Raw genomic sequence first — 18515 nt, forward strand, 5'->3', positions numbered from 1 at the left:
ATATTTTTATAATTTTAAAACTAAAAATCACTCAGCATAATATATATATATATATAAGCAATTTTTTAGATTTTAAAAGATGCTTTCTAATAATGGTAAAGATTTGGACTCGAATGTCAACAACATATATATATAGAAACTTCAAATAGAAGGCTGACGTACGCGAGTGAGAGGAAGATGACGGTAGCAGAGCTTGTGTCTCCGACAGTACCAAAAGCTAAGAGAGGAAGCGAACAACACGAGACCAGTAGATGTTATTGGAAGAAGCATGAAGCTAAAGATGTCCGTATCATCTTACGTAGTCATTGACCTGTTTAAAGAATTAGATGTCACATCAGAGACAGTAAAGGACTATATATATTGGTCAGTGAGGTCCAAATAGAACAGACACCTAATAGTCAAGTCATACCATTCATCCTAAACCACCAATCTGGAGGCACTTTGCTAGATTTTTCGGAATTACCAAACATATTGAAATTAAAGATCAAGGAGATATCAGTGATCCAGTAAAAATAGTTAATACACAATTGAACCAAATTATTAGCCATCTTTATCATTTCTAAACATGTATTCTTGCTGCAAATCTAGAATCAGAAAAATCCATTTGTGACCAGATCACACCTTCAAGAAGTTATGGTCTTTTTTGCAGGTGAGGGATTGGGCTGACCGCCACTGGTGCTCTCTTCAGATGTAGCTGTTCGGCGGTCTTTGAGGAAGCCAAGCTCAGATAGATCTTGTTTAGCCATCAAGTTTCTGAAAAGAACAGGCAGAATTAGATAGTCAAGTTGTGAGAAAAGAAACTGGAGATCTTGATGAACATATCTGCATGTTGTCAATTTTTTTTACCTGTCTGTTTCAGAACACTTGAGCATCATGACAATAGAAAGACAAACATAAATGAAGTAGCTAAAACTAAGAAGTTCCTAGTTAATACTGGGTAATGCATAGCTCGATATTGTTACTCTTACAATAAGCGAGAATAATTAACTTTAACGACATTTGAAGCTCAAGGGTAATGCATAGATGGATATTATTATTCTTATCATAATGAGAGGAATTAACAAAAACGACTTCAATCCACTGGTTCGTTGTTCACCATAATATACAAATCTCACCTAAATAATCCAAGAATAATCAACAGAAGCTAGATGTCACTAATATTTATTTGACCGTTAATGACCTCATATTTTCAAATAGAAAAATGGGACTGTTAAGAATGGATAAGATTGATATGATGTCCTCTGCCTTCATCATAAAAGTAGAGTATAGCCCTATTGAAAAAATTGTCTTATATTGACACATAAATGATACTTATAAGAGCGCAGGATTGGCCAATTTGCATAACAGACTTCTTCAGACATGACTAATCAACCATGCTAATTCATATGACTGCAAAAATCCATTTAATGATAATTTACTTGCCAACACTTTATTTTTATTAACTATTGTTTCATAACATGTCTTTTGCAAATATATCATAATGTCAAGATGCTGGCTGAAATCAACACACACAAACCTTTCCATTCGACATTCTAAGTACTTCTTTGATAAGTGCCTACATTTTTCTGATTGGTAGCCTGATGATTTGAGGCAAGCAATATATTCTTTCTTTGCCTGTATAAAAAAGTCAAACTGTAATCTTAGTCCTATCTATATGCAAGAAAAGAAACTAAATCGTCCTAATCATTTAGAAAGATGAAAAACGAAGAAGTACAATAAGCTTATAATTCACTTACCAAATCACATTCATGCAAGTGATCTAAGGGAAATACACCTTTTTCAGGAGGTACAGGTCTTGCTCCTCTATTTCCACCAAATGCTCCACCTGTTAAAATCATTTTAAAACTTAAAAGTAGGGTCTCATTGCGCAATTTTGCTAGTAAGTTTGTGCCAAATTTGTGACATAATCAATCAGGATAAAATGAGAAAATTTTGCATAAATAAGCAAAGCAGTAACATTTCATAAATTCTGGAAAAGAACATCATGGACTGGGTATATTGCTACATTATAAGATATTTGAAAATGGATTAACGATATCTATAATTTTCCTTCAAAGGTCTTTGTCCCTGTCTATCTTAGCTATCCTCCAGATTCTTCTCTTGGTATGGCAGAAGATACACTTCATCTATTCTGTTTGATCTCAACTAATCTCTTATTGATCAAAACAACATCATCAATAAATAATATATAACTCGAAAGTTTATCCTAAATATGATTAATAAGTTTATCCATAATCAAAATTAAAAGACAAAGATTCTCTTCATGCACATCTATAGGCACCTGGTAATTATTCCTGTAGTTCTATGTTCTCACACTAGTAAATTTGTACAGAACCGACGTGAAAAACAAGGGCTCAAAGCAATTCTTAACGTACACCTACAGTTATAACGCACACGATATATACTTATATATGCATAACTCAAAACTAGTTAATGTTGTATATCCCTTATCATATCAGTACACATTTCTAGCAAACAATTTGCAAAAATGAGCTGCTGCTCATAGTGATTTCTCACTGATTCACTTCATTAAAACATAAGTTTCTTAAGATAATATTGTTTTTCAATTATACAATTCATCAGAATTGTATGATATGCGGGTGTACTCCCCATCCCCAGCTGATATCATGTCCACCTACACTTCCCCTTCACAAAGAAACCATAAAAGTAATTAACTTTAAGAAACGCAATTAGGCTGAGAGTGGTACCATAAGCCAATGAAAACATGATATCCAGGTGTTCATATTCTGTAATCTCCAATAAGCCAATAAAAACATGATAGTGTGCTAATAACAAAATAGTTGAATCAATCAATCGAAAGATGAGCATAGGACATAAACATATAATCATCTCACAAGAAATACGTGAGAAACATTTAATCTTCTCCAATAGAGAAACTTTTAAAAAAGGATGGAAACTTCAAGCGTATAATTTTGGAAGCTTGATGTACTTTTTTATGCGATGTGAACATCGTGCGTTATCATGATAGATACTACTTCCAAAACATAAGTTGCATACAACTAACCCTCGCCATATCCTGCAGTGTTGCACTGATTTGTTCTACTATGTTCAGTTTCCTTAGAATGTGGTTCGAATTCCTTAGAATCCTTGGAACAGTATCTGCAATGCAGGGAAATCGATAACTCCAAACATGAAGTGGTGCGAAATCTTTACAGAAACCAAATGTATATTTGGGATATTGACCCCATCCCTCAAAATTCATAATTTTCTTCTTGATGAAAATTTTTGACCTTAATATCCTGAAAAGAATAAGAATGTACGAAAAGAAAATTCATGGGGAGAATGGATGAAAACAAGCAAACCTGCACTCATTTTCCGCGCAAGGATTTCCTCCCGTTGATAGCTGTCTCAGCCTAAAAAGCTCAAGGTCAGAGTTTCTCGGTAGATCGGCCGCGATTAAAGTTGCATGTGAACGAGAAGGGAAGACGGAAAGTTCCTACTTCCAAGAAGATCAACTGCTGATGCAGGTGGCGGCTGCGGAGAGGAGTGGAAGGCGGGAGGACATCAGAGAGGTGAGGGTTGGCGTCGCAAAAGAAGACGATACGGGAAATATAGGTCCTGTGGGCGGAAGCACGCAGAGGAACACGGCGGCGACCGAGGGGGGCTTCGACGGCGGTGAGGTCCAAGGACAGCGCTTGCGGCTCGCGGAGAAGGATGGTGAAGGAATCACAACATTTGGACGTGATCTTAACCGTCCAATGATTTGAGATGAATGGTCTGGGTCTAATCTTCGATACGGGCCATTAACAGCTTGAGCTGAAGCCCAAATAAGCAGATCCGAGCCCATATAAGGTCGGAGTTGGTAATTCTCGTAATTGGTCCGAAGCCTTTAAATGTGAAATAGATTCAACCCGTAAGTACTCGGATCCGGGTCAGACTGAATCCGTACCCATCTTTCTCCCACGGAAGCACGCATCTCCTGGGTCTCAGCCCATTCAGCAGACAGGAAATCGCGAGTTATCATTCGTTGATGGCGACGGCGTGAGGTGACATTCACGTGGTACAAAACGGAGTATGGGGAAGCGTCTATTTCCTGGTTGGTGTTTCAACCGGAAGATCCAATTGCCGCCCACGTACTTTCGATACGGATAAGAGACCATTAAAAGAAAACTATATTCGGCAACATGTGATATGACCAAACTACCCTCTCGCACGCCCAATCGGCGCACGTTAACATCTTGTTGCCACGTCGGGCGCAATCTAGCACTGCTGGGTTCATATCCTTTGGTTGCATCTCCTCCGAGGCGGCGCCGAGCTCCAGGGAGGAGGCACTTAGTCTGAGCCTCTCAGTTGCTCTCCGACCGCAAATTCGGATTTGTTTCTCATTGCTTCTCGGTCGGCGGAGAGGTCGACGAGAGCGTTGTCAGTGGCGTCGGATTGGTAGCGATGACTTCGTCGGGAGCGATAAAGTTGAGCGGCGGCGGAGCGGCGAAGGAGAAAGGGGCAGCCGTGGCGGAAGTGAAGAAGAAGGTGGATGGATCTGGGAAACCGGTCTCGATCGTTAAGAAGAAACCCGTCAACGTTGTAATTAAACCCGAGGTAAGAAAAGGTTCGATTTTGTGGGGGGAATTACAATGATCGGTCGTTTCCGGCTTCTTCGCGGATTAGAGTTTTTTGTTAGATTGTGCTGAAGTTTCCAGGTTTGGACAAAGGTATTCGATTTTGTGGACTAACCCTTACAGTCAAAGTTGATTTGTGGCTCCAGAACGTGATCTTTTATTTGTTTGTTCGGAATTTGGGAGGTGACAAGTGATTGATTTATGTGGAATTCTAGACACTTTCTGATCTCTTGCCTTATCTGCATTCTTTTGTCTTTTCAGTTTGCTGTGGCGTTTTATCTCCCTTGCCTTCTAAGAAGCCAATCTTAAATTGGATTGTTCTGGTTTCTGTTCTTCCATGTTCTATTAGAGTGGATGGAGAGTGGTTTTGGATGGTCTCAAGCATTTTGCTTGCTTTCGTTTCTGCTTCTTGTTGAGATTTTTAGAGCGAAGGCAAACGATTGACATCCTTGGATCCATGCTTTGCAAGAAAATTGTAGAATTATCTTTAATCTTGTTGCTTCTTTTTTATTGTGAATTTGATTTTGGGATAAATGTGTAGGGGAAGAAGATAACAAGCTCGTCAAATACTGTTACTAAAACAAGCAGAGTGAAAGTTCAGAAGAAAGTGTATTCCTTGCCTGGTCAGAAGTATGACATCCCTGAAGAGGTATTTAACTTGTAAAAGATATTTCATCTTAGAATAGGTTGGTGGAGTTTGGTGAGGTCATATAATGGTTTCACACCCTGTGCTTGATTGGTTTTTGTCAGAGAGAACCCTTGAGGATGTTCTACGAATCCTTATTAGAGCAAATTCCGTCAAGCGAAATGGCAGAATCTTGGTAAGTTCTTCCCAGTGCGATATAATGTTCATGTATCTGTTATAACGTGACAAAGTTAAACAAAGTTGAGTTAGTTTTCTTTCCTTTTCTGTTCTCGGTTGATATCCTACTTGCCCTTTGAGGATATTTGGAGGATGGGCCTTGTCGATTTGCTGAATGTTATAAAGATCCATCCATCATATTTTTTGTTAAATTCTTGAACTAGGACTCGTAGGATATCTTAGATGATTTCTTCAAACGTCCTTTATGTCCATTTAAGAGAGTTGAAGTTTCCTGGCAGCGATGGCTAAATGTCGGAACCGGATCTTCATTCGACACTGTGGGTGGGGTAGTTTGAATGCTCCAATTGGTTGATAAAGTATCAACAATTAAAATCGGTCACTGATCTTATATGAGTAAGACTTGGAAAAAGGCTCTGTGGGAGACATGAATCAATTTATGTCATCAACTAACTCTAAAAGTTTCAAACAGTCAGCAGATTATATATTGTTGCAAAATATATGTATATGTTCTCTGTAAAACTTGAAAAATATGGAAGTTTTTATCTATTTCTGCATCTAACAAAACTTTGGTTGTGTTTAGTTTGATGAGTAGCATATTGTATTGATCTTTCTCCTATTACCTTCACACTTATATCCTTTCTAACAGCATATATCTTCTACTTGTACAATCCTTCTTAGATTATTTTTAGGAAATAATTCTAACTTCGCCATGAGACCAAAGGTTAAAAATATTCATTTAGGAATCTTTGTTGTTTTTACCATTGGTGAAGTGTACAATCTACAATGATAAGTTTTGGTCTGGATTTGTAATCTGGTTTATAACTCGTCGATTTTGATTTCTTTCAGTTAACTCTAGTAAATTCTGTTTTCTTTTGGCAAGTACCGGCTGAGGAGATATCCTATAACCAGTGATGTCAGTCGACGCACAGAGACCAAATTTTGAAAACCATGATCACAGCCACTCTTTGTGGAAACATTCTCTGGGAATAATAACAAGTGAAACACATACATAATTGCACAAAGATCTTGATGGCAGCACCCTCATGAAGTACTTGACCTTTTTAACTTACCAAGTCAATAAACTGCTGAATCCTTAATTTTTTCGGTTTAAATTTATGCTTAGGTTTGACTCTGTTCTAATGATAACTAAACAACAGTTGAAAGAATGATGTTCCAGTGTCATGCTGTAATTTACAGGAAAATGCTGGTTGATTAATTTCTTACTCAGATGTTATAGAAGAAAAGAAAAAGGTTTGAGGGCTTCATAATGCTCCAGGTTGCTTCGGCTTTTACGGTATTTAGCACTGAAAAGCAACAGTTCATTTTTTTCCTGCAATCATAGTGTTTTCAGTTGCTTCTAGAATTCGGTGGTGATCAGCTTTAGTTACTTTTTTTTACTTTGTTGCCATATGTTGAACCAATAGGATTGTCTAAATTGGATTTTCTAACTAACCTGTTTGGATTTTCTGCTCTCAATATGAGTAGCTCCCCCTGTTTTTTATACTAGAAGATGTACTATGTTATCTTCAATTAAAGGACATGAATTATGTTCCCTTTACATTAGTTGATATTCATCAGCTTAATATGATTATGTGCTGTTCCATCTGAACATGTAGGATGATGGAACATGGTTTGCTATCTCCTGAAAGAGCAAAGAAAGCATACGAGAGAAAGCAAAAGAGGCAACAGCAACTACGAATGAGAACTCCAATCAAATCCACTAAACAAGAGAGGCCAGCAACCTCACAAGAGCTGAAGGCATCAAAGAGTGTAGATCCCAGATCAAAGAAAAGGATCAACTATAGCAATGATGAAAAGTTGGAAGTAAAATTGAAAAGATCAAAAGCATAAAATAGTTATGCCAGCTTGCTGATTGTAGCCGATTTCAAATGTATGATCCCTGTTCTAAATTGTAGCTCTAGGAAAAAAAAAAAGCCTATCAAAAGAGGTAGGGAAGCGACGGTGAGCCTTGGTACAATGGTAAGGTTGTTCCTTTACGATCTAAGAGATCAAGATTCGAGTCATGTAAACAGTCTCTTTAAGTATTTAAAGATAAGGTTGTGTAAATTGACCCTTCTCAGATCCCGTATTGGTGAAAGCCTCGTGCATTGGATAAGACCTAAAAGAGATAGGGAAGCATTATGGTTCAATTATCATGTCCCTTGGTTTACTGTAGAGAAACTATAATCATTTCCAATAAGAAGTTATGTTTATTGGCTCATGTTGATGCAATAAACTTCTGTCATAATTCATAGTGTTTGGAAGTATCATTTAGATGTCAGAACAGAATGTTTTTGCTGTTGTCTTTACTTTAAGGAAAGGTGGTATGCAATCCTCTGCTCTGAAGATTTTCCTATTCACAGCAAGTGAGCAAATGGATCATGATGGTCGAAGAACACAATGTGATGTATCGTGGAGATGTATTTTCTATCATTCAAGAATATACTTTTCACAAGTTTTATCTTACATGCATGATCCTAATTTTGTGGGTCAAATCCCTTGCACATGTAAAAAGTCAAAAGACCAAAATAATATACAAGCTTTTGTCGATAGCATTAAACTGGATGTATCACCTAGTCAGTGACTGTTGATAAAGATCTTTCTTTCCCTTTAAGTTAAACACTTACTTGTCTAATAGCACTACTGGAGGCTGATCTTGCGAAGTGCTTCTGCAGTGTGGGTTTTGAACTATTACCACCAGTGGATTAAAGGAATTTCCATAGTTGGAATAAGGAAAAGAAGTCGGCTGCATGTTGACAAAGTCAAACTTATATTATTGAGAATAAGCAAAGCAAAAATTATCTGCATGTATCCTATGCTACATGAAGTGATCTGGATGAAAGTAACAGAAAAAAATGAATGGAAATAGGAATTGCATGAGGAGTTTATTTAAGATATTATTGAAAGTTGATGACAGTCTAAAAGTTAGGAACTTGTGGTCTCACTTACCACACCAACATGCAATTGTTGAGAAGCCAAGTCATTGAAGTCAGCAGCATTCATTTCCTGCACAGTTTATCACTTAGTGCAAAGGGTTGCATGAGAAATTGAGGAAAATAACAAACTAACATACAATAGTTTCAATTCTAGAAGAAATCAGAAGAAAAATAAATTCCCAAACAGTTGATTTCTCCACATGCAACACTTCAGAACTTTGACAGACTATTAATGTTTTGGCCTTTTAGCATTTACAGATCCTATATAGGGCTTTGAAAAGAAATTTACATGAGCTAAAGTATGCAATTATTCGTAAAATTACAATATCTAGTAACATGCTTAACCAATAAGCTGGTACTGTAGTGCATATCCAAGAAGAGGAACATACTATGCTATATACAGGAGGCAAAATCATCTCTTTTTTCGACTTCAAGGCAGGCATAACAGAGAAATGTGGTGACACTTCCTGTGTTCTAAAAGTCCACCTGCAAATATGAGTAAAACCCAATTTACACACAAGTAATTATCTTGAAGAAGGCTCCCATTGTTAAATGCAAGTTAGGAATTTCAGCATGTAAACCATTGACTTAAATATCTTGTGGAATGCAAGTTAAGCACGGGTATACAAGTTCAACCTACCCGATGTACAGGAAGATGCAAACTTGTGCCCACTCGCGTACCAACAAGCGAAACCAGTAGGTATCCAGTGCCTCATCAACATTCATATAAATCTGAAGTTTCAAGAGGTATGCTGTTTGTGATAAAAACTTCCAAGTCTGATATCAGCAAATAGCTGGTCAAAAGTTAAAAGTTTGGCAGCTCATACCAGAACTTCTGCCATGGCTACTAATTGCATTGCACCTTGAAATTTCCTGGTGAGGCAGATGCAGTAGGAGGAAGTACCAAAAAACATGTCAACTGCTTGTTTTACAGACATCAGAAAGCCAAAAACACTTTGGAGTTGTAAGACATACTTGAACATAATGTACTTAGCATATAATGCATTGTGCATTGTGTGGGTATCTTCGCCCTCGATAAAAATCAACTGTTCGCGTAGAACTAACAGACTGTGGGAGATGTGGTGGAAGATCATGTAGAATGATAAGGAGTAAGCCAGCACAAGAAATACCTGTATTGCATTCCGCTTAGTAAACTTTTGAATACAAATTCGGTCATCAACATAAATAAACAAGAAAAACAAACTATCACAATTAATTGTCAGATGTGGTAGTTCAAAGTTCAAACTATTACTAGATCCTCACTAATGAAAGTTAAGTCTTTGATCCACTAGATTGTGACAAGGATACTTAACTGTGAAATATGGCACAGCAGTTTTATAGCCAACAAGGGTCAGGTAGAGTATACAACCCAATGCAGCAGTTATACGTCGTTCACGTACCAATAGGCGCTCATAGATGATGCAATAACCATGAGAGATGAGCATAAATGAGACAAAAGAGGATGTTTGAAAGAGTATTCCAGTTACATACACCCCAAAGGACATCCACAACGAACATATTTGAAGGTTTATGCAAGAATACCTGCATGAAACACTCAAACGTTAATGCTCACGAGAAGATCTTCATTCAATATGACAAAGCCAAACTTTACATGTAGTGTTAAACATGAAATATGTTGGACATCATCATTTCCGCTGGCAGTTCTTTCCTCTTTTTGCAAATTCTATTCAGAGACAGATGGACATAATAAAAAGGCTGGTACTATTTACTAATTAGAGTAACCTGATTTTCTCTATTCTATTTGACTTAACAGGAAACTGGCACATGACAAAGATAACTGGGAGGGACCGATGAACCAACAGAACAGTGTGATGCCATGGCACAATCGGATTAGTTTACCTTTCCAATCAACAACCTAGATTTCATCAAGCAACTTCTTTTTCACTTCATTAAAAAGGCGAACATTAGGTTTAGATAAAAGGTCAATTCTCAAACTCTTATGGATCATATAATGGCAAATTCATATGTATGCATAAATGTATTAACTTGGCAGGAAATTAAGGTTAAGACCAGATACACATCTTTGTTTTATAATGTTCCTGACAATGTCCAAGAAGAATTGGTCATGACCAACACCTTCTAAAGTGAACTTAAATATGTTCATTAAGATGCACTCCTCTTATCAAAACATATACTGCAGCAAGCAATATGTAAAGTTGTAAACAACCAATTGGATGTTACACAAAATCAGAACCTGTCTGTAGATGCTGTTCTTGTGCATGAACTGCATCTACAGTATTCTGAAAGCTCAAACTGAAAACATCATCAACAAATTATTCTCGCTCCAAACTAACTGAAACTTAGGACATTATAAGATGAAAGACAGAAGGTCAAATGCATCTCTTTTATTTTTGAAAGCATAATTTCAACATGTCCAAAACTCTTACATAATTGTCGTTACATATAAATAAGTAGGACCATCTTAATTAGCTGCAGAATAGATCTAAGGAATAATGCAATATTGACCCATAAGTATCATGGGATGTAGGGGATAACCCCAGCTTGAGATAAAGGATCCCTACCCATCAAACAGGCAAATTTTGAATAATATTACAAAGCTCAAAAGGAATAATCCAAGACAAAGATAGCTAGAAAGATTGTAATAACCGGCAATGGAAAACTTGCCTCTGTAACTCACCAAAATGAACATGAAAGGGCCAGCTGCAGAGCCTTAACAAGCGGAACAGAAGCCAACATCCACTGCAGTTTGTTTGTCTGCCGTAATAAAAATCAGGAAAAATCATCATAAAAAATTACTGTTCTAGGAAACCCTAAAAGAGCTAATAGGCAGCGTTGTCGTCAAACAAACACGCTAGCATTCTTTTATTTTGAATACCTACATATGTATGCAGTTACAGTTCCCAGAAAAAGTACAATTGCAATTCTTTTTTTTCTTCTATATCATTTCATGCGATTGCAAATCTTTTGCATTTTCTGCGGAAAGAGCTTGAACTTCAATTTCGAATTCCAAAAAAGGGACCGAGTTTCTCCTAAACATAGAAAACTCACTTTGCGCAATACCCAATTCCTCGACTGAATCATTGGAAGTCAATAAATTCTTATACAAAACATAATAAATCACATTCCCTTTACCGAACGAACAAATTGAGCACCAAACAACCGAAAACACTCATCAGAAATACTCATAGACATTGACAGCAACAGGGCAGTCCTAAAAGAAGGAATCTTTTTTTGCTGAAACGAAAGAAAATAATCCGACGAACCTGGACAAACCGGTTCCTCCAGGTGTTGACGATCCAGGAGAAGGCGGAGAGGGCCCAAATCACCAGGAATGCAAGGTAAAGCGAAGGCAGCGGCCTGTACGATTCGTCCAACGTCGACGATCCCAACAGGAAGTGACTGGGCCGAGGGGAAAGAGAGGAATCCGCCATTCCTCCCGCAAAGTTTCCTCAGAAAGATCGGAGCTTTGGAGCAAGAAAACAGAGAACTCTCCTCTTCCCTTCCTCGGAGAGAATGCGGCACCGACGGTTTATAAATAGGCGGGTTTTTTTTTCGTATCGCCGAAACGATGTATTAAATATTTTCCGCAATAAGTTAATTAAAATTAAAGCCAATTTTTTGTTACTATAACCCAATCGAGATTAAAATAGCACGCAAACACGAATGATCGGTGCTGAAGAAATATTAGAACAGATGAAATGATCCATTTGATCGACTAAAAGTGAAGACATTCTAAAATTCCGAGAATTGCGAAGTAAAAGTTGCCCACTAACTCCAAATCTAACATGAGAGACTCCGATGGAACAGTTGCTTGGATTTGAGATTTAGGTTGGACAAATGGGTAGTGGGTGAACAACTCATACCACACATAGCCATGGACTCACATCTCATATAAAGCCTACCCCAATTCTCACTAATTCTAGTAAATCTCTCTCTATATATAATAAACTAAAATCTAATCATAATTAATATAAATAACAATGACATCATTATATTATTTATAATATAAAAATAATATAAATAATAAGATTTCTTAGTGTCACAACACTACAAAGTAACTCCAACCCCTCCGTATCAACCGATCGATACAATGTTATCTCTTAGATGTTATAATTATATTTATAATCATATTACACACTTTTGAATTTGATGTGACATTACACTCTTTTATAGGAGTTCGATCGTCATGACGTACATCCACTCTACCGATTCCTCTTTCATCGAGGCCACTAGCATCCACTAACGAGAGCGAAGATCAACTACTTTTACAATTCGAATCTCCTTTTGACAAGTTCAGGAGAGAACCTTTACAATCCCTTTTTACAAATCTTCTCTCACACTCTCCGTTACCATTGGTCTTTAAATTTTAGGAGGTGGTTTTTAACTTTAGAAACATAGAATTTTTTATCACCTTTTTTGCTACTCCATGTAGGAATAGTTGGGATATTTATTAGCCCTACAACTCTATTATAAAATACTTTTCTGATTTGTTCTCAACTCTTATTACTCAAGTCTTATTACATATAATATTTAAATATTCGATATTCAATCAACTTCATATCTTTAAAACTAATTTGATATAATTCTTACAATATCAATATAATTCTTACAAGATTCAACACATCTCAAATCGCGTGGATTCAATATATTTCGTCACTAAGTTGAGATAGGTATAAAATAAGATATTTTAATCGGATAATCATAATATATTTTAACAGGCATAAATTATTTTAATAAAAATGATTTATAATTTTTATAAGACGTATGTATGGTCGCAAGCCAATTAAGACATTAGTATAATAATGTTATACTCATTTAACAGGGTTACTGAATCCCGTTTTTGTAGCAACCAAAGTGGGGTCGTGGGGTGAGGAGATGAGAGGTGGAGAGAACGATCATCACACAGTGATCAATACTTAGGAGGTAACTTCACCGCCTACCCAAATCAAACTTGAGTCGAACGTCGACTGTTCTCCGGCGCGAACCGTTCTCGCGCTCCATATAAAAGCCTGTCTCCTTGTCTCCCTAGGGTTCCAAGCGGCGGCGAAGAGAGCGGCTTCGGATCGGTCAGGGCCGTCTGGAGAGGAAGGAGTGGGAGACGAGGACCGTGGTGAAATTTCTGAAGCCGAACAAGGCGGTGATCGTTCTGCAGGGCCGGTTCGCTGGCCGGAAGGCGGTGATCGTGCGGGCCTTCGACGAGGGCACGCGGGATCGGGCCTATGGGCACTGCTTGGTGGCCGGCATCGCTAAGTACCCGAAGAAGGTGATCCGTAAGCACTCGGCGAAGAAGACGGCTAACAAGTCGCGCGTTAAGGCGTTCCTGAAGCTGGTCAACTTCAGCCACATCATGCCCACCCGCTACACACTCGACGTCGATCTCAAGGACGCCGTCACCCTCGACTCTCTCCAGTCCCGCGATAAGAAGGTCGTCGCCTCGAGGAGCGCTTCGAGACCGGCAAGAACCGGTGGTTCTTTACGAAGCTCAGGTTCTAAGCCCATCTAGCCTTCTTTAGTTCGATCCCTAGCGTTGCTATTTTCGTTTGTCGAGACCTGCGAGTTCTTATGGTTTAATATGTTTTAGTTCATCACTTTTTATTCATTCGAAGACCGAACCGATCTGATCTATCGATGGAATGCCATTTTATTTGTATTTGAGTTATAATTGTGTTGCATTTCGTTTCGCCTATTTTAGGAATGTCACTGCTTTCTTTGTTATTCGAACTAATTGGGTAAAATTTGCAGTCCGAATGCTTACCGAGCCTGTGGGCTTCAGAATCGTCTAATATGATGTAGTACCCAAACATAGTTCGAGTCCAAACTATGGCCCTACTTGAATGCAAATACAATCAAATTAACAACATTGAGGGCCGTCGAGCACACCTTTGAGATGATACGTGCGATGGAAAATACGTCTAATGCATTCATTTATATATTTGACTAATACATGAAGTTGGTAATAAGTTCAAATAAGGTTAATAGGTTTCAAAAAAAAATTAAAGTACAAAATATATTCCCATTAATTGTTACCAATCATTTTGATTCGTTGCTAAATGTAAATTTAAACGGGTAAAAACAGAAATTACTGACCTAAGGAGCAATCAAGAGTAATTTTGACGAAGAATAATTAAGGGAAGGGAAGGTGGGCTCCGCTGTCTCCTCAACGGCCTCGGCCCGTTAAATAAACCCACCGGCCTAACAAACCCCACCTCGCTCTCTCTTTCGTTGCTCGAACGGTCTCAAGGCCTCCCCGTCGTTGTCTCTTTCTTCCTTCCTTTCTCCAAATCCACGAGAGGGAGACGAGAAGAAGAAGAAGAAGAAGAAGAAGAAGAAGATCAAGACCCACCGAGATGTTGGAGTTGTTAATCTTGGGGTGCGCCGGCGTGGTGGTTTTCCTCCACTCGGCCAACCTCTTCTTCCGCGCCATCTCGAAGCGGACCGTCACGCGATCCCTCAGGTCAGCCACCACCGCCCCTCCTCTGCCTCCTCTGGTGACGATCTTCTTTTCTTGGTGCACCTCTCGGTGGTTTCTTTCCGCTGATGATGATTTTTGTTCGTACGCGCAATGGTTCTTGGCTTCAGCTTCTTGGGATTCGTCGGATGAGGGTAGGGCTTGGATGTGTGGAATACCTAATTTGAACTGATGAAGGCGAAGCGTATATTATCTACAGATCCCATCAGTTATGATAACTACAGTCGATTGCTTCGCTTTTACCTTGTATTGAAATGTTCTCTATTAATTTCTTTTAGGGGAAATTGTGTATATATGTGTGGGAATTATAATTTGTAAGTGTCATTAGATTGTTAATTGGATGATTCATCTTGCATCAAACAAGCAGTGATAGTGCTACCTGGGTGGATTGATAGAAAATCCCTCTTGTGATGTTGAACTCATCTTGGAATACTTTTATTCTCATATCGATTGCTGAAGAAAAAATAATTCCTAGCGCGCTTGGAAAATAGAATTATATTGCTGAAGCAATCGTGCACATGAACCCTCGTAGCATCGCAGTTTCTGTCTTTTTTTAATTTATATTGATATCTTATAATTATGAAAGTAAAATAATTCATCCATTTTACCTACTGATGAAAGACGCTGCATTAGACATCACGTGCTGAATTAGTGATTTTGTGAATTATATATATATATATATATATATATTCTTTCAATAAAGCTTTCCAACATATAAAGGACTACTCTACTCAGCTAAGAAATATTGTCAGAAGGAAAAAAAAAATGCATATAAAAGAAATGGTTGGTTCTTCTTGTTGTCTGAAGTTGATCAAATAGAGAATTGAGAGAGCGATCCGTCAGGTGTGATCAGTGCCTTCATGTTGTTAATCTTCATGGTTCTTTCTGCAGCTTTAGACAGTTGCCTACGGTAGAACAGGGGAAGAACATTTGCATGCCATAGTTTGGATCTCCCTCGTGATCGAGTGTTCTTTTCTTGTAATGAAGTCGATTAGACCATGTCATGCTCCTTCGACTTCGATCGAGCATGAGAATGATACAGGAGCCAGAATATTTAGCATGCAATTAATTATATATAGGAGTCTGCGACCAAAAACAACACTGAATAGCTCATCGGGATTACAACAGTGACAAACTCCACGTCGCAAATCCATTCCATTCATCATCCGGCTATTGCATCTGTAGCGGTGGTGCGGTGACAGCTTCCCTGGACCTTCCTGTCCACCGCAGCAGCTCCAGAACAATGATTGCAATCAGGAGGATCGCAAGGTTGAAGCCATAGCCAACCTTCCATGAAGTCCCCGCATCTGCTACTCGGATACCCACAACAATGTTGACCGCCGCAAAGAACAGAGCAAGCCTCCCCACCCAGTGGTGGTACCAGTTCCAGTACCTGCGGATCTTGGAGTCTCGGTCGGGCCGCACGAAGAAGGCTATCACCTGTCGTACCAAACGGAGGTGAGACAACTCAAGGTTCGAATGGATTTGTCTGACGAGAAAAGAGAAAGGCTGAGCTTGCGGACCTGAAGAATAGCGAGCACCAGCACAAAAATGCCGATGCCCCTGTGAGAGTGGACGCTGGCATGCAGCTCATCGTAGAGTAGCTTTCCGGCCACCACGGCCGCAAGACCGATCATGAACCCGATGAATTGGATGATCGCGTGAAGGTAGTACCACAATGGATCCCACTGCTTGCAGTATCTTGCCACGATCGCCCCTATCGGTGCCAGCACACCCCACCCAAATATGGCCAGCACTCCATGTGTCCTTTTCAGCTCGTACAGGTAGGAAGAGGAGGAGGAAGACGATGAACTGCCGCCTGTAAAAGAAGCCTGCTGTTTAGGATGCATGAACGAGGAGAGAGAGAAGGAGGACGGTGGTGGAGCGGCAAACCTGTAGAGAAGTCGAAGGAGATAGAGGTCTTATCCGCATGTTTCTTCAGGTGATTATGGACCGGAATCGATGTCCCAATGGCGAAGAGCAGATGCTGCTGAGCCAATGGAGCTGTAAACTTCAATTGAAAGGCAAGATATATCTTGGCACGATGCACGACGACTCTCGGTGCGACCGCGGTGGACAGCAGCTGGCCTTGATCTACCACGACGTCTGAAGCAGACTGTCCACGCAGATAGTACTGCTTGATGTGGGGGATGCCGGTTTTGCCTATCCAACCCACCATGGCACTGGAGCCGACCATCCTCCCGTCCATGGAGAATCCTATTCCGATCCAACCCACGGTGTATGTGGTAGATAGCACGACGCTGAGAACATTCTGTTGGTCCTGAGAGTACTGCAAGGGCCAGAACGAGAACACAAAAGAGAAGGGATCCGATAAGGTTTATCCTCTTTCCAGAATCTATAAACCTGTTTCAAACATGAGATGAGGTGAGCATAGGCCATACTCTGAGGACGAAGTTGTTCCAGATGGGCCTGCATGAGAGACCTGTGAAGTTGCTGAGAGCAGCAGGGAGTCGTGAGCTGCAGCTGTCCGGCTGCGCACCGACGACGACTAGCGCCAGCGCGAAGAAGATGAAGGCGGGTGAAACATGCGCCATGGCTGGCATATACTGTAGGTTGGTGCTAACAGAGATGACGACAATGGGAGGCAAGAAGGATAGAAGAAGAAGAAGGAGAAGAGGAAGAAGAAGAAGAGGAAGAAGAAGGAGAGAGAGAGCGCTCGAACTGCTGCAGTTGCCTTTACAACCAGAGAGTTGGATGACGAGTCCTTGTGAGTTGGTTCGGCTGTCAATTGGAACCTGACACAGAAAGAGAAAAGGGAGGTAAGCAATGAGTGAGAGTGGGTGAGTTTGGAGGACTCTAAAAGAGTTGAATCGAGAGAGGCATGGATCGGATTGGTATTTACTTGAGGATTTGGTGTAGCGCCGGAAATCTGTGACGATGTTGGGATTTGCCGAATTGATTTGCTTGCTGTGTAAGGTGGATTTTGGTTCATATATCAACCTCATTAAAGTTAGAGTGGAGTAAGAAGTCGGCGATCACCTCCCAACACATTGCGACAAGCTTGTCCTCGTAGTACGCTTATATATATATATATATATATATATATATATATATACTCCTGATTCTGATTATGGAATCGATATTTTGATTTTGAAGCTGATGATTATGATTCTTAAATTTTGGGAATCAAAATTGAACCACATATATTCTTGAAGTCATAAATTGTTGATTCATGTTACCGTGAACCATAATCGAATTGTTCAAGTTTGATTTTAATTTAGCTTGAAATAAATGAATAATTCAATGTAATACGGTTCGAATCCATATATCCAATATTGTTCGTAGTGCTTTCAATGTCAAAACGTTGAGCTTCCGATGCGTCACTTGTATGAAGATGAAGGTCGAAAAAAAATCTTTAATCCGATCATTCTAATACCTAAGTTAGTAATCCCAAGCATATGAGTATCAACACAAGTTGTAAAAAAAACAATATATATATATATAATTTTATTTTATTGAATATAAACTTTTATACATAGTTATAAAGGGATAAAATATTTTACAAATATGTAACCTCTAACCATTTCTAATAATCTCTCCTTGACCTCTTGTCCAATAGAATGACAATGGGGTAACCCATAATCGTTTATCTCTGCGCATGTGAATTGATAGGTGAAGGTGACATTCATCTTTTCTTTTTATCTCGTATATGATGTTTACGTATTGAACGAAAATAATTTTATGATAGATTTCCTATTAAATGG

At 39.1% G+C, this 18515-nt stretch overlaps 4 protein-coding genes, 1 long non-coding RNA gene and 1 pseudogene across 6 annotated transcripts; 3 read left to right on the forward strand and 3 right to left on the reverse strand.

Moving 5' to 3' along the window:
* Positions 1–114: 114 nt before the first annotated feature.
* Positions 115–3694, reverse strand: LOC103979726 (uncharacterized). 2 transcript variants are annotated; one of them, XM_065142896.1, is made up of 5 exons: positions 3324–3694; positions 1737–1825; positions 1517–1614; positions 622–753; positions 115–310 (listed from the first exon to the last, which is right to left on the reverse strand). In XM_065142896.1, the coding sequence occupies exons 1-4, from the start codon at positions 3331–3333 to the stop codon at positions 624–626; spliced, it is 327 nt and encodes a 108-aa protein (XP_064998968.1). In that variant the 5' UTR covers positions 3334–3694; the 3' UTR covers positions 115–310; positions 622–623. The 2 variants fall into 2 exon arrangements, with proteins under 2 accessions (XP_064998968.1, XP_018678745.2); XM_018823200.2 differs by lacking the exon at positions 115–310 and having other exon boundaries at positions 446–753; positions 3324–3374; positions 3462–3694.
* A 510-nt stretch (positions 3695–4204) lies between these two features.
* Positions 4205–7624, forward strand: LOC103979725 (uncharacterized). Its single transcript, XM_009395910.3, has 4 exons — positions 4205–4560; positions 5122–5229; positions 5331–5401; positions 7020–7624. Exons 1-4 carry the CDS (start codon positions 4408–4410, stop codon positions 7252–7254), a joined length of 567 nt encoding a protein of 188 aa, XP_009394185.2. The 5' UTR covers positions 4205–4407; the 3' UTR covers positions 7255–7624.
* Positions 7625–7722: 98 nt separating this feature from the next.
* Positions 7723–11823, reverse strand: LOC103979723 (uncharacterized). The gene is made up of 9 exons (XM_009395909.3): positions 11585–11823; positions 10999–11075; positions 9653–9881; positions 9315–9469; positions 9167–9212; positions 8980–9071; positions 8729–8825; positions 8353–8409; positions 7723–8149 (listed from the first exon to the last, which is right to left on the reverse strand). The coding sequence occupies exons 1-9, from the start codon at positions 11750–11752 to the stop codon at positions 8027–8029; spliced, it is 1044 nt and encodes a 347-aa protein (XP_009394184.2). The 5' UTR covers positions 11753–11823; the 3' UTR covers positions 7723–8026.
* Positions 11824–13196: 1373 nt separating this feature from the next.
* On the forward strand, positions 13197–14072 carry LOC135632597 (large ribosomal subunit protein eL27-like; annotated as a pseudogene).
* A 399-nt stretch (positions 14073–14471) lies between these two features.
* Positions 14472–15153, forward strand: LOC135632361 (uncharacterized). Its single transcript, XR_010494686.1, has 2 exons — positions 14472–14775; positions 14901–15153. It is a non-coding gene; the product is annotated as an uncharacterized LOC135632361 (long non-coding RNA).
* A 588-nt stretch (positions 15154–15741) lies between these two features.
* Positions 15742–17510, reverse strand: LOC135634382 (cytochrome b561 and DOMON domain-containing protein At3g61750-like). The gene is made up of 4 exons (XM_065144816.1): positions 17193–17510; positions 16684–17080; positions 16314–16609; positions 15742–16230 (listed from the first exon to the last, which is right to left on the reverse strand). Exons 1-4 carry the CDS (start codon positions 17352–17354, stop codon positions 15961–15963), a joined length of 1125 nt encoding a protein of 374 aa, XP_065000888.1. The 5' UTR covers positions 17355–17510; the 3' UTR covers positions 15742–15960.
* Between the last annotated feature and the right edge of the window lie 1005 nt (positions 17511–18515).

Source organism: Musa acuminata, chromosome BXJ3-3 (genome assembly GCF_036884655.1).
Source record: "Musa acuminata AAA Group cultivar baxijiao chromosome BXJ3-3, Cavendish_Baxijiao_AAA, whole genome shotgun sequence".
Classification (NCBI taxonomy): domain Eukaryota; kingdom Viridiplantae; phylum Streptophyta; class Magnoliopsida; order Zingiberales; family Musaceae; genus Musa; species Musa acuminata.